The following is an 18,116-nucleotide window of genomic DNA, read 5'->3' on the forward strand; positions in this document are numbered from 1 at the left end:
GCTTATGACATCAAAACACATGGCCTCCATCTTTGATCACTGTGGGTCTTTAACCTTTCTGGGACATTTGTCCTAACGTCTTATATGTCCAAATGACCTTTGTGTCTCAGTCATTTTCTGTTGTTTTTCACTAACCTTTCCTAAATGAAGACAAGACGCTGGTTAGTATTTTGGGAGGGTCAGCTGACTGCTTTTTAGATAGTATTTTGATATTTTTATTAGTTGTTTAGGCATATCTTTGTCTCTCTCATCCTCCCATTTTCCCTCCCTCTCTCTGTCTCTGTGCCTGCCTCTCTCTGTCTTTGTGCGCCTCTCTCTCTCTCTCTCTCTCTCTCTCTTCCTCTCTCTCTCTCTCTCTCCTTCTCCCTCCCTCTCTCTCTCTCCCTCTCCCTCCCTCTCTCTCCCTCTCTCTCTCTCCCTCTCCCTCCCTCTCTCTCCCTCCCTCTCTCCCTCTCCCAATTCTCTGTAGCTCTGGCTGTTTTGGAACTTACTTCATAGACCATGCTGGCTCAACAGCGATCCTTCCTCCTCTGCCTCCAAAGTACTGTTCGCCACTGCACTCTTAATGTCTTTTAAGAGCAGCAGATACTCTCCACCCTCACTCCTGTACCATAGAATAAATAATAGGTCAGATGGAAACTTAGTCACATGGCCACTTTGCCCACATTAGAAACAAATGATATTTGAGATTTGCAGTTCGTTTATTCTTAAACAACTGTCTAGCTGTTTATCTAACTGCTTTCCTAAAATCATTCTTGAAGCCTTAATTCCATTTTTAAGTTGCCATGAACTAGAAAAGTAGCCAGTATGTAGTGTGGAGTGTTTGTATACTGTTCAATGAGAGGGGACGGAGGTCCTGAAAGAGTACGTAAGATGCATTTGCTCTCTCTTTTCCTTCCCCGACAGCTTTTTCCCTATGTCATTGAAAATTCTCCCTAGCTAATAAACTTAAGTGCATATAGAAAAATGGGGTTTTGGCCAATGAAACAACTCAGTATGTAGAAACATCTGCCACCAAGCTTAATTATCTCTCTGCAATCCCTGAAACCCACAGAGAACTGACGTCTGTGCTACGCTGTGCTGTGTAGGTTTTTAAGTGTCAGACCGGAAGGTCTCGTCTGCCATGGCCTCTGATCTGACTGCATGAACAGTTGCAGTTACTATGTCATTTGGGGAGGAGTGTGAGCTCTTGAGGGGTGTTGATGTGCTCAGTGGTTAAGCTCTTACCTAGCTTGACAAAGGCCTGAATTCAACACCCAGTGCTGTGAAAGGAGGCCATGAGCCTTTGAAGCAACATCCAGTTCATTGTGTATCTGTGTGCCGTAGGTGTGCTGGAGGCCATGTCAGGTCCATGGGTTGAGAGAGTTCTTGCTAGCTCTTTCCATGCCTCATCCTCTAGCCTGTGTTGTCCTCTCTGCCTTCCCTACCTTGGACCTTCAATATTTCTCATGCAGCTGGATGCCGTCCTCTCAATCCAGCAACGCTTTGTCCTAGTAAAAAGCCTCACTTCATTCAAAAAGGTGTGTGACTTGAGACCTATAAACATGTTGGCTATATTATACATTATGTATTTTTCTGTATATTTTATTTGTGTGTGTGTGTGTGTGTGTGTGTGTGTGTACATATGTTTGTTTTGAGACAGGATCTCACTATGTAGCCCTGGCTTTCCTGGAACTATGTAGACCAGGCTGACCTCAAGTTCACAGAGATCCACCTGCTTCTGCCTCCTGAGTGCTAGGACGGGTTATAAGCATGAGCAGGCAAATCCACTTTATTTATGTTTTCAAAGCCCTTTAGCCCCGTAGGTATACTGTTTGCTAGTTACTTTGTAGAGGTCGTTGAGTACTTAGGAAGCTAAGCAGATCTTAGACCCCTTCTCTTTCCTTTGCTGGTTGATACTGCTCCTTAGCGGTATATGGGAGAGAGGATCTGATGCTCTTTACTTCTGTAAACCCAGAGCCCCTCTCCTCAGTGTTCTCCCACTAACATCTGATGTCTGCACAGAGTAGTCAGTCATGATGGAAACTAAATAATCTTTTCATTGCCTTGCTTAAACCCTGTAGCAGTGAACTGCTAGGAGACCCAGGCTCTCTCTCACCAGCGTCACTGTTCCTACCTACACACAATACCTAGTACTTTTAATTAATTCAAATCTTTTTTAAAATAATTATTTATTTTATATATATAAGTACATTGTAGGTGTCTTTAGACACACCAGAAGAGGGCATCTGATTACTTTACAAATGTTGTTGCTGGGAATTGAAAATCTCTGGAAGAACAGTCAGTGTTGCTAACCGTTGAGCCATCTCTCCAGCCCCAATACATAGTACTTTTTAATACCTTTAAAACATTATTTTTAAAGTTTAATTATGCTCGTGGTGATTGGGTATATGCACATGAATACAGGTACCTGTGGAGACCAGAGGCTCTGGATCTTCCTGGAGCTGGAGTTACAGGCAGTGAGCTTCCTGACAGGGAACTGCACTCAGCCTGCTGGGTTACCCTGCCTCCCTTGCTATTCACAACACCCAAAACAGAGTGCTTACATTTTCTTTTTCACTTTCCACACCTGCTTCGTAACTCCATGGAGGGACTTTTTCTCAGTTCACATGCTTCCTAACTTTGATGTGTGAGACATGGAAATAGTTCTTAGTCTTCAGTTTACTCCAACCACTGTTGTCCTTGAACTTGCCCACATAGAACCCCACCCTCACCTCTGACATGTTTCTAAGCCTGACCCTTCTTCCTTGTTATTAGAATTTCTAGTTCACTCTTTTCTGCTCGTTCTGACTACCCCCATCTCCGAAAACCCTTAACGGTTCTTATTTGCACATCCGCTATTCCTCCAGCAGGGCATGGGCAGACCCTAGAGTCTTTGGGAATTGTTAGGTTGCTATCCTGAGCTTTGAATTTCTGGCTTGTGGACAATTGTAATACATATATATTCTCTTACACACTAGTAAGCCCTCTGTTTCAGTCCTTCTCACAGAAGTTTTGTGAGCAGACGAGTTTTCAGGGACACATTATTGAAGTTCAGAATTTAGAACACCGACTTGGAATGCCTGGGGGTTCTGCTGTGGCTAGGGAAGGGATAACCTGAGGTTTGCTTTTCTGTTGGCACTCACAGGTGATACTTAAAGGAGTCTGGGGTCCATTCCAGCAGGCTCTTCCTCAAGCCTCTTCTCCACACTCTGTAGTCACTTGCTGGGACAAGGCCCTCTGATGGGGTTACCTACTACTTTGTGTTTGAAGTTCCAGGTCCAGAGTTCCCCTTTCCTTACTTCTCCCTCCCCTCATGGTCTTTCTCTTCTGTTCATTCTCCTCACTTCCTTTTCTCCCATTGAGTGTTTGCTCCCTTTCTTGTCAGGCAGATTCCTGTGTGTTGGATTTTCCGTTCTCATTCTGCAGTAAGATGGGTTTTTTGCTTATCTTCCATAGCCAATAGGCACCCCCATCAAAGCAGGATCAATTCTAGTCCTTCCAGCCAAGTTTCTCTCTCAACCAGAAAACATTAGCCTTACACTTTGAGAACAGGTGTCTGATTTCTAATAATCTCTTTTTCCCCAGTATTTCAGTAAACTGGCCTAGCTTGTCACATGACATCTAGATCCTAAGCGTAGATATCTTCCAGCATCTGTGGTATTTCGTAGGAACTTTTCCGAAGTCTCTTTCTGTCTTTGCGTTTTAGTTTCTCTTTTGATGTTTCCACACAATCCCCTTTGACCCCTGTCTGTGTGTTGTAAAGCTGACACGACTTCTTTGCACCTGAATCTGGGCTTCCAGGATACAAATCTCTGGTGGTGTTATTAAAACACTTGAGCTTTGACTTATTCATATAGAAGTAAGTATTTTATAACTGAAAAAATATAACCTTGGCTTTTAAAGATTTAAGATGAAAACACAGTATAAAACACCTTAGTGGATTTTTCAAGTCTTGATTATTTGTTGATAAGGCACACATAGTGGATTAAGTTAAAAATAGATACAGTTAATTCAGTTGTCTGTATATTTTTATTTATACGTGACGGTGAGGAGCTTCATTTAGATTTGGTTGTTACATATGTGACTCACTTCCTACCACAGGCTTGACCCAACTCTCAGTTGTGCTAAAACATCTAGATCAGTGTTTGGGTTTATTATTGTTGATATACATATATGTACACACATATATGTATATGATCAGGATGGTCTCAAACCCACCAAGTATGTAAGGATGATTTTGAACTTTAAAAAAAAAGTTTTAATTCAGCTGGGCGGTAGCTGTGGTGCAGGCCTCTAAGCCCAGGACTTGGGATGCAGAGGTAGGTGAATTTCTTGAGTTTGAGGCTAGCCTGGTCTATGGAGTGAGTTTCGGGACCACCAGGACTTCACAGAGAAATTGTGTCTCAAGGGGAAACAATTTTATTCATATTTGTATGTGTATAAATATAGGTATGCTCCTGGTGTGGTGTGCATGTTGTGGTCAGAGGACAATTTTTTAAAAAATGATTTATTTATTATATATGTACACTGTAGCTATCTTCAGACACCAGATGAGGGCATGGGATCCCATTACAGATTGTTATGAGCCACCATGTGGTTGCTGGGATTTGAACTCAGGACCTCTAGAAGAACAGTCAGTGCTCTTAACCACTAAGCCATCTCTCCAGCCCCAGAGGACCAATCTCCATGCTGTTCTTGGGGATTGAAGTGAAATAGGCAGATGCCTTCACTCATGAGCTGTCTGCCATCCTGATCCTCCTGCCATTGAGAGCCCTTGAGAGCCCTGCCATTATATGCGTGTGCTGCCGTGCTCGGCTTTATGTGGTGCTCTGGTTTGAAGCCAGGACTTCATGCTTGCTCTACCAACTCAAAGTTCTACATTAGCTTAAAAACCAAAAGCTAAAACAAAGTCTTACTACCGAGATCCTGGAGCTCTCAGTCCTAAGTGGGATGTCTCCATCAAATCCCTTCTTCCTGTCTTAGGGAGCTATGTGGAAGAAGATACAGAAGGTTGGTAGGAGCCAATGGGGATGGAGGACACCAAGGAAGGCAGGCCTCCTAGATACAGCAGGCCTGATGCACATGCAGACTCAGACGGTGGCAGCATGCACAGGGTCTACACAAGTCTGAGCCAGATAGGGTCCTAGTGCTGAGAGGAAGGTAGGTCCGCGTCCTCAGCCCTAACCCCAGTTAACAACTGCTTTGAAATGAAACATCAGTTTCCTCCAAGAGTCTTCCCTGGGAAACAAACCACACTTAAGGGCAGGCCCCACCCAGAGCAGGAAATGGCTACACAAAGTGAACTCCTGTTGCTTTGGGCATTTTATTTTCCTAGTCTTTTTAAATCTTACAGATCTCTTGGTTATATGGTTTCCTGGTTTGTTTTTATGGGCTGTCTGTGTGCATGTGTGTGTCTCAGCAGCTGCGGACTTGTGATTTCTCTGTGGCTCTTTTTCCTGTTTTGTCCTATTCTGGTTTGATTATTTTCTTTTTATTTTAGATGCTTGTTTATATTCTAATGAGAGACAGACAGGGTTCGGATTTGGTTGGGCAGGAAAGTGGGGAGGATCTGAGAGGATTTGGGGGAGGGCAAACCATAACCAGAATATACTGCATGAAAATAATTTATTTTTAATATGAAAAGAAAAAGTGAAAACATAAGAGGCTCAAGAAGCCATGAGAATGAAGCCAGTGAGCAGCACCTTCATGGTCTGCTTCAGTCCTCGTCTTGAGTCCCTGCCCTGATTTCTCTCAGTGATGGACTGTGGTCATGCTATAGAAGCCCAATACGTGCCCCTGGCCCTCCCCACCTAAAAAATAATCCTTACTAATTCGTATAACTTAATAACAATATTAAATTATAGAACCTTTACCCTTGGACATTTGCTACTAATCCCCTGTCACAGATCCTTAGTAAAGCTAACTTCCCTAGAGCCACAGCACCCATCAAGAAGTCATACCCCATAGCTGACAGAGTGTTGGCTTTAGCACTGTTGTGACCTCTGAATCTTTGCCCAGGATGGTAGGCGGCAGGGAGGCAGGTAGAAGTGACTGAGAGCTCATCACATTTTGAGCTGTGCTTTGACTGCCCTCTGCTGTTGCGATTAGGAAACTAGCTTAGTGGTTCGTGGTTTCAAAGGAAGAGGTAGGTGGTAATTTTAGCTCTGCTTTTGGTCCTGCTGCTTCCCTTTCCACTCAGCAATCAGTAAGGCTCCTGTGGTCTCAGTGGACAGTCTTTGTTCTCCTGGGAATGAGCTGACTTTCCTGCCTGCTTTCTCTCTTTAGCAGCGTACGGTAGTTTCTAACCCTGTCTGCTGAGCCTTTATCCTTTGTGCTCATATGCACAGGCTTAGATCTTGCTCTTTTGTCCATTCATAAGACAGAGCCCAGAATCCCTTCTAAACCTAAGATGGCTGCCTTTGCTTGCCTCCTGGAATGTGCATGCGCACTTCCCACACAGCATGCCCCACACAGGCCTGGACCCTTCCTGTTTCTCAGAGTGGCTTTCCTCGCTTCACTGATACATCGTGCTGGAGTTCTGAGACTCAGCAGCCTGCGTCTTTCATGCTTGCACAGTCACACAGCCATCATTCCGTCTGAGCTCCCACTGTTTATTTCCTGGAGTATGGAAATCCCCTTTCTTGTCCCTCCTGCTCTTCCCGACTGCATGTGTGTTCTGTGTGTTGGTTTAGTGTCTGGTTTCCTTCCTGTTCAGAGTTCAGAGCTAGCAGAGACCCCGTAGCTCCTGTTGTGGCATTTGCTTCTCCACTGAGTCGGTCATACAGTTCTTAAGACCCACTGAGGATGTATATAGCCACTGACGACTTAGTGATATTGGAGTGAACCCAACTTAATTACATTAGGATTCTTGAATGCTGTCCATATTGCTGCTGTGTATGAGTTACTCTAAATGAGTTTTAGATGATTTTTCCTTTTCCTAGGGAAGCATTATTGTATCTGTTGGGGAGTGCATTTCAGGGATTTAATGACTAGTGCCGAACTGAACTAAGACAGCCCGCTCCTTGTGTAGTGTGGATTGATAATTTAAAATTATTTTCAGCAAAAGCTTTGGGTGTGGTTTCTAGCAAAAGGAAAAGAAAGAATAAAAAATAGATAAAAATAAAAACAATGTCCTTTTCTTGAGTACTTGTCAGTATTAAGGTTCAGTGCCTTCACTGATAGGGTGATAACACACTTGTAAGGCGAGCTCTTGGGAGGTTGAAATCTGCTATGAGTCTGAGGCCAGACTTAGATACATTGTAGCCTGGGCTAAGAGTAAGAGCTTGTCATGAAACCATAACAACAAAGTAAGCAGGTGAGGGCTGGAGAGATGCCTCAGGTTCAGAGCGCTGGCTGCTATTCCGAAGGATTTGAGTTCAATTCTCAGCAACCACATGTTGGCTCATGACCATCTATAGTGAGATCTGCTGCCCTCTTCTGGCCTGCAGGCATACGTGCAGGCAGAACACTGCATACATAATATAAAAAATCTTAAAAAAAACTGACAGAAAAGAAAAAATGGTAACTTAAACTTAATATGGAAAGTATGCTTAATTAAAACTTCTTTGAGCCTTCTCGTTATAGACGTTCATTTTAATTTTCTTCAAATTTTTTCTTTTTCTATTATAGAGGTTTATACCCTAATTCATTTAGTAAGTTTGATTTACTTGGATATTTCTCCTGTATGAAGTGTTTTTTCTCTTCTTCCCTACCTCTTATGTTTCTCTTTTTCAGGGCTAGCGTCAAACATACAGGGTCAAGCATGCAAAGTGATCCTACGGGCTGGGCTGTTTCCTCAGCCTTGACTAAAATTCTTTTTAAGATTTATTTATTTCATGCTTACGTACCACTTTGAATTGATACTGCCTCATAAGGAATTTAATTTACCAAAAACCCACAGTGATTTATAAAGTGGGATCCATGACTGTTTGCACTGAGGCACCAGGCTAGAAAGGAAGGATGCAGTGGCTAGAGACAGGTCTGGCATCAACAACATTTGGTTAGATGGATTTCTTTAGTTCCGCCCTGGCGCCCTGAGTAGTGTTACAGGATTTTAAGGATTGTATCCTTGGCTCTTCTCCTTCAGTGCCCGCCTCCCCGATGGCCATGACATCAAGCTGATTAGCTCCTAACTTCCTAAAAGTGTGTACAGGTGGGGCCTGTTTACAGAGGCACCTGAAGCAAGGTGTGTTCAGATCATGTTTTGGAGCATTCACGTAGACTTTACAGTGTGAACATCTCAGGTGTGAAGTCTTACATGTGCAGAGCGGAGACCTCAGGGCATTGCGCTATTGGCCAGGTTTCTGACTTTGGAGACCTCAGGGCACTGCGCTATTGGCCAGGCTTCTGACTTGAACTTTTGGGTGAGGGATGGATACCCTTCCATATTTAGACGAGAATAACTTGCTATGAGCTGTTTTTCTTGGAAATTTTTGCAATTCTGGGTGTTTCTGAGAGCAGAAGAGACTTTTTCACAGTTTAGAAGAAAGTGGCCCCGTACTTTCTCTCCTGGTGGTGCCCCAGGCTGTGAAGAGTGGTGCGTTCTAATCATGGTGTGAGGAAAGTGTTCCAGTAGCCAGGTAATCTGGTCTCTTGCCATTCGTGTATATTTCTGGGTAGAGAATACAACTAACTCAACTTTCCTTTTTCCTTCAAAGGGATATGAGAGATGGCTTTAGAAGAAAGAGTTTCTACTCTTCCCATTATTCAAGAGACCGCTCTCCCCATAAAAGGGACGCTCCGTTCTTCAGAGAATCACCTGTAGGCCGGAAGGACTCCCCACACAGCAGGTCCGGCTCCAGTGTCAGCAGTAGAAGCTATTCTCCAGAACGAAGCAGGACACACACCTTCCATCAGTCTCAGCACAGAAGTATGTCTGCTTTTCTTGTTTCCTCTCTCAGAAGTGTTTTTAAGACTGTTACAGCATCTCCACAGAGGAGGGGCCTGACAGGGCATTTTTTCTTCCACAATTTCAAATACTCAGAAACATGACAGAATAGTACAGTAAGCGACGTGCATAGCAGTCCTCGATTCATTGCATGAAATTAGAGTCTGCGTGACAAGTCCATCAAGTCTACAAGTCCGTCTCCCCCGTCCTGTGTAGCAGTCCAAATAAGAACTTTATGTGAACAGCTTTTACGTCCTCCTTCCACTCAGGGTCTCATAGCTTCTTATAGTTGTTGTATTCTTGTGTTCAGCAAATATCTATTTAAGTCCTGTGTTCCTTGCAAAGCAGTAGAATTTTACAGAGCACATCTATTTGCATACAGATGTGTGAAGTAAGAATAGCACTGAAGGGCTAAGAGGAAGGCTCCATGAGTAAAAGCACTTTGTGCACAAATTGATCCTTAGAACCTGTAGAAAAGAAACACAGGGCTCTACCTCTTGCAGTCCCAGACACACGGGAAGCTGTAGATCAGCAAGCCTATTGTATGCAGTGGTGAGCTTTAAGACAGACGCGTCTCACACAAGCCAGAAAGTCAGGGCACCACTAACGGTTGTCCTCTGATCTCCATGTGTGCCAAGACACATCTGTGTCTATGTTCATATATGCACACACACATACACAAAGAACAAGGTCTTTTTTTCATTAATGTATTCAGTGTGTATGGATGTGTTGTATGGATGTGTTTGTTGTCTGTTCCTATGTCTGTGTACCAGACATACTACTTGTTTGTCTGTGACTGCTCAGTACCCTAGAAAGCCAGAGGGGGCACTGGATCCCTTAGAATTAGTTATAAATGCCTGTGAGCCACTCAGTGTTGGTGGGAATTGAACTGGAGTCCTCTAGAAGAGCAGCAAGTGCTTTAACCACTGAGTGTTCTTTCTATGTTGTGATGTTTTGAATATCATTGGCCCAGGGAGTAGCACTTGTTGGAGTGAGTGTGGCCTTGTTGGGAGAAAAGCCACTGTGGAGGTGGGCTTTGAGACACTCCTCCTAGCCATGTGGGAGCCAGTTTTCTCTTGTTTGCTTTTGTAGAATTCAGAGTCCATGCCTGCCGGGACTCTGCCATGCTTCCTGCCATGATGACAGGGCTGAACTTCAGAACCCGGAAGCCAGCCCCAATTAAATGTCCTTATAAGAGTTGCCCTGTTCATGGCGTCTGTGCACAGCAGTGGAAACCCTACGACCCATGTCTTTCGATGAGCTGAAACGAACAGCAATGGACATGTAATTGACTTGCGGGGTGCATTTACTCCCTTGTCTTTTTCCTCTGACCCCCAACTCAGGCACTCACCTCCCAGCCCAACCAAGCTTTCAAGACAGAAGACCTCTAATTGTACTCAGAACTAGTGTGAGTAGAAATTAAAGAAGCCACACATCTTTCAACCTCCCCACCCTGTGCAGAAGTGTGTAGTTTAAATGTAATTGTCTTAAAACGGTTTGATGAAAAAGAATATCTGACAGCTGATAATGAAGTCTTAGAGAACATAAAACAGTAGTGGAGGCTCTTACTTGATAAGACCTAGTGAGGTCCTCAAAGGAGGCAGCAGGGTGCTGAGCCCTCCTTTCTGTTCATCTTCTCAAACAGGAATTATTTTCTTTTTCTGTTTTGAGGCAGGATTTAGGTACTACCCCAGGCTGTGTGTATCTTAGGAAGGCTTTGAGCTCCCAGGTAGTACTCCTGCCTCAGCCTTCGGAGTACAGGCTGGAGCTGGTTTAGAGCTTAGAGTTTTTTGGGGCATTGTTTTTCTTCTGAACTGCACTTTGATCGGGATTTCCAGGATACTGTCCCAGCCTTGGTCAGAAAAATGGGCCACAGTACAGAGTTGATCCGGGTCCCCAGGGCCTTAGAACTGTAAGGAAGGGGACAACACGTGAGGTAAATGAACTAGGCAGAGCATAGGGATTTGTAAAGCCTCATGCCTGTTTGCTTGCTCTTTCAAATGGAATTAGCTTTTTCAGTAAACAAAATGGTCCTTCAGGGCTCTCTCAGAAGTTACTTTGACTCTTTAAGGAAGGCTGTACATGCTTTTACATTCCTTCCTGTTCCAGTGTACTCATACGACCAGCTTGTTTAAAAAAAAAAAAAACCAACCAAACAAAACCCAGTGCAAAAGCCCCGTATAAGCAACAAAGAAAGAAAAGTAATTATTTTGACACTAAGGGACAAATTCGCTTTGGTCCGAAAGCATGTGCTGAGAGCCCCTCCATTATCAGGGGCTCGAACTAACCCCATGGTCAATGTGTTAAAATGTCCTCTTAATTGAAATCCAGATAGGATTTCCAATATTCTATAAATATATAAATATCAGGTAAGGGTAACAATTTTATTATTCCTCATGCCCTTACTCTTTTAATTCTTCAACCCCAGCTAAGGACGGAGCAAGAACTTCGAACACACTAGCTTCATTACCAGGCTAAGTTTCGAGCCCTTATGTATAGTGTGTGTGGGTATGTATGTATGTTTGTATATATGTGTGTCTGTGCACATATGTGTGGAGCCACAGGACTTCCTTGGGTATCATCTTAGGAATGCTGTCCACCTTCTTTAAGATGGGGTGTCTTAGCTGGAACATATTAAGAGTAGAGCAGTCATCAGGGCTAGAGCTCTGCCTGTCTCTGCCTCCTCAACACCAAGACTGCAAGCATGTATCACCATGCCTGACTTTTCTCTCAGCCGTGTGAGTACATCTATTTATTTCACTTTTCTGTCTGTGGGGGCGTACACATATCTTGGCATACACGCGGAGGTCAGACAACTCCTTTATCAAGTAGATTGTGCCTTTACTCATTGAGCCGTCTCTCCCACGCACACCTGGATTTTCCACTTGGGTGCTGGGTATCATATTCAGGTCCTTGTGCTTATGACGTCAGTATTTCACCGCCAGAGCCATCTTTCCTAAGACATCAGGTCTTTGGTTACTGCTAGTGTGTCTTTCATCTGCCTTTGTGTGTGTGGATGTCACTGTGTCACCGTGTAGGTATGGATGCCAGAGTACTATTTGGGGAAAATCAGTGTGAGCCCTGTGTAATTGAACTCAGGCTCTCAGGATTAGCACTGAACAATTTTGCTCCTGTTTTGTTTGTTTACGTTAGGAGGGTCTCATGTAGCCCAAGTTGGCTTTAAACTTGCTGAACTGGCTGGGCACTCTCAGCCCGTTGCTGTGCTTTCTGAGTTGTGGGACTGTCAGTGTGCACCACCACGCCCAGTCCTCATATTGACTTTTGAAGCTTTGTCCTCCACCCTTCATAGGACTGACCTGAAGACAGCTATGAGTGCACTCATTGGTTGTAATACTTTTAGTTGCCCATATTTACGCTAACAACATAGGGTACTTTAACTTTCTTATACTTTAATCATTTATAATTTGTTTAGCATTAAAACTGACACCAGAACCATCAAGCTCAGTCTCCACACCCATTCTTTTTTTTTTTTTTTAAGATTTATTTATTTTATGTACGAGTACACTGTGGCTGTCTGCAGACATTCAGACACATCGGAAGAGGGCATTGGATCCCATTGAACTCCGGACCTCTCCAAGAGCAGTCAGTGCTTGCCCCTAACCGCCGAGCCATCTCTCCAGCCCCTCCACACCCATTCTTAAAAGGCCTTATGTTTTTAAAATCAGTGTATATTAACTATACAAAATACTTTTATTTATTCATATAATATGCTTTGATCATACTGTCGTCTTTCCACTTTGTCTTCCATCTCGTGACCCCCTTCTTGTTCCCAAATAGTAGCCCTTTTGTCTTCATACGCTGCCATCAAGAGTTCCTAGATGGGAGGAAATGTGCAGTGTTTCTCCTTCTGAGCCTGGTTATCTCATTCATTAAATTCTTGTAATTATTTCACAAAGTTCCTAGTCATCTGCGTGTTCCCTTTGCTTGTGTTTTAATTTTAAACCTTCAATGTAGAGGGGAACTCAGTATAGTATCTGTGTCTGGAGTGTGTTTCTTGAATTAGAATGCATCCGTCATGTCTGTGCTTGTTAAGTGCTGCACTCAGTCTGCCATGCACAGCCCATAACCTCACCATCCACAGTGATGCTTTCTGGTTTGCTTTTCCACAGTATCCTTTGTTCTTAAGTGAGCTTAAGTGTTGTTACAGTTACATTTATCCTATATTTTATCAGGAAGTCCTGTCTGGAGGAGAAAGCATTGTTGGGAGTGTTATTAGTTGTGTCCTTAACTGTTGCTTGTCATGACTCACCAAAGACAGACTCTTGCAGGACTTACTACTTCTCGGAAGCATTTAAGCTATGCCTTTAACTTTGTTTCACCTCAATGCCCAACATTATAACTAGTATATGGATCCAAATGAAATGCTTGTTGGCTTACAATGTCACCAGTTTCAGTTACAAGTTGAATATGTCTTTAAGATGGTAATGAATTTTTTTCTTTTTTCTTTTTTTTTTTTTCCGGAGCTTGGGACCCAGGGCTTTGTGGTTGCTAGGCAAACGCTCTACCACTAAGCCAAATCCCCAACCCCGATGGTAATGAATTTAAATAATATACCTTACCCACCGTTCTTCATAGCTTAGAAACAGTACCTTATGGTTTGGGCTGCTGGTTATGATCAGCATGGGTCACTGTTCCTGATAGTGTCCAGTGTTGCATGTAGCGTGCCACGTGAAAATACTCTAACACGCAGCTTAGGAGAAAGGGGCTTATTTTAGCTCACAGCTGTAGGTTTCATCCATCTCTCAGGGAAGTCAAAGTGCCAGGGACTGGAAGTGGCTAGTCAGGCTATGTCCACATCAAGAGGTGACCATCAACTGTGAGCCTCATGCACAGTTCTCTTTCTCCACTTTTGCACAGTGCAGAGTCCTGCCTAGGAATTGTACAAACCTTAGTGATCCGATCTTTCCACATCAATAAACATAGCTAATTAGGTATGGCTGGCCCCACAGATAAGACAAGATACCTGACCTAGAGGATTGACACTGCCTGTTATCAGGTGATTTGTACATTGTGAAGTAGATGGTTAAAACTAAGCCTCAGCCCTAGGAAAGATCAGTACTTGAAGAAAGACTCCTCCTGGATGCATATGGCCACTCTTATCCTTGTGACATTGGAATCTGTATGTTGAATGGTTGTAAATCAGTGAAGAATCGAAATTCATTTTTTCTTCGTTTGTGCTATTTATTGGTGACAGGTGTTTTTGTTTTTGTTTTTTTTTTAAGTTTTATTTACTCCCTGAAAATTGAATGTGTGTATACAGTGTTTTGATAAATCCACACCAACCTTTTTCCTTTATCTTATATCCTTCCCTTCTTACTCCTTCTTCCTTCCAACTTCATGGTCCTGTTTTTTAAATCTGAGTTCACAGATTGTTACCAGTATGTACAGGGGTGTATGGCCAGCCACTGCACTATGAGTAACCTCTCAGGGGCTACATTCCTGAGGAAAATGGATTGTTTCTTTCCCAGTAGCCACCAACTGCCAATAGCACCTTAGTCAGGGACAGGACTTTGTGAGACTGTCCCCATCCATGCGGGGTTCTGGCTGGCGTGGTCTCGTGCATGCAGTCACAGCACTGTTGAGTTCTTGTGTGTAAGGGTCGTGTCATGTCTGCAAACCAGCGTTACAGCAATCTTCCAGAACCTCTGGCTCTCACCAGTTTTTCTGTTCATTTCCACAGCGAGCCTTGGGCTCGGGAGTAAGGGGTCTGGTGCACTTGTCAGCGTTCAACAGTCTTACTCTGTGCACTTTGGCCATCTGTGTGAGCTTCTGTATTAATGAATAGCAACTACAGAGGGAAACCTCTGAGGAAGGTGAGCTGCCTTAGTCTGTGGGTGTTGTGAAACTTGAGGCATGAGTGTGCTGTATAGACCTGGCTGGACTGTAGCCTAACCTGACTTTGAACTTACAGTGCTTATGCGTCAGCCTCTTGAGTGTGAGTGATTATGAATATGTCTCCATGCCGCACTTACCACTCCTTAGTCATAAATACATGATGTAACTTTCAACCCTTCCTTTACTTTCAGAATTTCCCTTCCCTGATTTAAACACGTTTCATTAAAGAACAGGATTGTTTGGGGCTTGTATTTTTACCTGTTGTAAAGGAGAGAATGTGTCCTGACTGAGCTGAATTTGGTGCAGCCGAGAAGCTGGTATCCGAGTGGATGAGACAGGTTGAAGATGTTCGTGTTCCGCTTCAGTTGGTGCCAAGGAAGAAAAGGAGAGCAGAGACTAAGACCTGGGAAAGGTTAGCCAACAAAGAAGAGAGAAAGATGTGGCCAGGAAGAGAGAGACCAAGGCACTAAGACCCAAAATAGACCCAGAGACCACATGCAGAAGGCATAGTCCTCAGCCTAAAGCTGGGCAGTGGTGGGCCTGTTTGGAAGAAGTCTTTGACTGAGAGCACAAAAGGGGCCTCTCCTGTCTCCTGTGTCTGCCATGATTGTCGTAGGACTACAGATTGCCGTAGCTTGGGCACAGTTAAGCAGAGTGAGAAGTCAAAAGTTTTGAGCCAAAATAATAAGCCTTTCTTCCTTATATTTTGTTTATCTTGGGTATTTTTCCTCACAGTGGTACAAGCTGAACACACAGATAAAATCAAACATCAGAAGACTAAGATCTTGTTTATGAGTCAGTGAAATGTATCAACAGAGGGAGAGCGAGCCCTTTGGGTTTAAGAGACAGAGTTTATTCTTTGTGTGTGTGGGCATTTTGCCTGCATGTATGTATATTCACCACACACCACATGCCTGTGGTGCTCTCAGGCCTGAAGACAACTTTGGGACTAGAGTTACAGATAGTTGTGAGCAGCCGGTACTCAACCATGGAACCAGCTCTCTAGCCTGAGACCTTAGTCTTAATGTAAGAGGGTTATTGAAAACTGCGTGAAGAATGTGTGCTCGGTGGCATTCTTATTGTTATGGAAAGATTCCACAGTTCAGATTGATTTTATTCTTCTTAGATTTTAATAATCTAAGTGAATTTAAGGCAATATGGATGAGAATTGTGATTAACTATGTCAGTTATTGGTGTCTCCAAAATTTGAATTTAGAATTGTCAAATATACATGTACCAGTAAATTAATTGTTCAGATTTAAAATTTCTGATTTAGATTTAGCTACCCATGGTGGCAAATGCCTTTAATCCCAACCCTCTGGAGGCAGACCTTATAGATCTTTGTGAGTTCAAGACCAGCCAGAATTAGTGGTATAACCCTGTATTTTTTAAAAAGTCATTTGTCGTATTTTCTGATATTGGTTGAGTGAATACTTCTATTGAAAGTGACTTCATACTGCCAGCATGATACATTCGAACACAAGGTCTGAACAGATGTGAAAAGGACTGGAATGGGCACAGGGCACACCAAGATCAAATTCTCAGCACAAAGGAGATTTGTCTCGAGGAAAAAGGGGCAGGAGACAGGAGATAGAGAACTAGGAACTGGGAAAGGGATATTTGTCCTGGAGGGACAAAGGACTGACCCTGGCTAGAGAGGAGACAGACTTGGCCCATAGGCAAATGATGTTTGTTTACAAAGGTAAAAGAGTGGCCGTGCTAGGATGAGGTGTTTAATCTTGATTGGACAGGTTAATTAGGGTAAGTCCCAAGGGGCTTTTGGTTGCTGGACTTCTGCACTTTGATAGTATGTATTAACCTCAGGAGGAGAAAGTATCCAGGGAAGGAGGAGACCTTGGTGGCTTAAGGAATGGAATCTAGTGATTCATCGCAAGGGAGAGATGAGGTTACCAACCAACTGGTAGGAACTGGACTAAATCATTAAGATGTCACTATTCATACCTTTTAAAGATTCTTTTTAGGATTTTTTAGTACAGCAATTACTTTAGCTTTGCTGCTCATGTGGAATTAACCCAAATGCGCCCAGATTACATGGCCTGCATGTGAATTACTGCAAACTGAAAGTTTGTGTCTATCACAGAAAGCACTTTAACCTGTGAGCCAGGTGGCCTCTGGTTTGGAAAGCAGGGAGTAAATCTTGTAAATCTGCACATCTGGCCTATAGGTAAGGTCAGTCGCCTCCAAGCAGGAGGGTTAAGGATCTGCAGAATGTAAAATTTATGGGACTTGAAGGGCAATTCTGATATTTCTGATTCTGCTACGTGAGGTCCAGGAGAACGTTCCTGAGTAATAAGTTTTAGAACCCAGTAAGGTTTAAATAATCTTTTTTTTTAAAATAATTTTATTGTTTGAGACTTTCTAACCTACATATAATGTTTCTTTTTAATTAAAGATTTATTTATTTTATGTATATGAATACATTGTAGCTGTCTTCAGACACACCAGAAGAGGGCATCAGATCCTATGGTTGTTAGCCACCATGTGGTTGCTGGGATTTGAACTCAGGACCTCTGGAAGAGCAGTCAGTGTTCTTAACCGCTGAGCCATCTCTCCAGCCCCCCAGGTTTAAATAATCTAAAGCTGGTTACCCACTGTCTGTCGAGGGCATCCCCTTGTCAGCTGAACCAGGTCAGGATGAATTCCATTTTTGGTTCTTTTTTTTTTTTTTTTTCGGAGCTGGGGTGAATTCCATTTTTGAATGTTTTTATTTTTGGTTATAACTTCCTGTTGGGTGACCACAAATGAGTCTCTGTTAGGATCTGTTAAGACTCCCTCGGAGATACCCTTGGCTGCCTCAGTTTCCCATTACCAGAAGGATTACAGCCTTGCTATGTGGACATACTGAGTCGCTCAGCAGAATATATACTTGTTAGACATACACAACCTCTGGGATTCTTTGCTGTTCTGGGTAAGAGGGCCTGTGACATATTATTTGTGTGGAGGTCCCCTGAGAGCTGGCTGATCTGGGGACAAGGGCAGAGTACTGGCTGTTCTCCTAACTCCTTAGTTGTCACGTGTGATCATTTGAAGCATGGGTGATAGTTCAAGCATGTCTTAAAACATGACAGAAATAGTTTTAAATAGAGATGCTTTTGAGACTTAAATTTTAATTAGCTAAAAGTCTGATAAACTCCATAGAAATTCCAAATTAGCTTGACAAAATACAAGATTTTTGTTCTTTAAACAAGTATTTTTAAACCCATATCACTGTGTGTATACGTGTTGGGGTGTGTGTTCTTCGGGCACTATCTGTCCTTTATTTTAAAAATCAACCCTCTGAAGCTGGTGGCTGTGAGTTTCTTTGTGTTCGCCTTCCTATCATTGGGTTATAAGCACGGAACCACTCTGGCTGGCTCCTACAAATGTGGGT

General features: G+C 43.2%; 1 protein-coding gene across 29 annotated transcripts in view; it reads left to right on the forward strand.

The window, feature by feature from the left end:
- Window positions 1-18,116, forward strand: part of Pphln1 (periphilin 1) — a 91,650-nt gene that overhangs the window by 33,028 nt on the left and 40,506 nt on the right. For 17 of the 29 annotated variants that reach the window (XR_015624331.1, XR_015624332.1, XM_087558537.1 and 14 more), the window contains 1 exon segment: window positions 8,640-8,851. Coding sequence is in view for 26 of the 29 variants with exons in the window: in XM_087558531.1 (XP_087414657.1) it covers window positions 8,640-8,851 (212 nt within the window). In the remaining 3 variants the exon portion in view is untranslated. 29 annotated transcript variants of the gene reach the window in all.

Source organism: Rattus norvegicus, chromosome 7, assembly GCF_021556685.1.
Source record: "Rattus norvegicus strain SHRSP/BbbUtx chromosome 7, alternate assembly SHRSP_T2T, whole genome shotgun sequence".
NCBI classification, from domain to species: domain Eukaryota; kingdom Metazoa; phylum Chordata; class Mammalia; order Rodentia; family Muridae; genus Rattus; species Rattus norvegicus.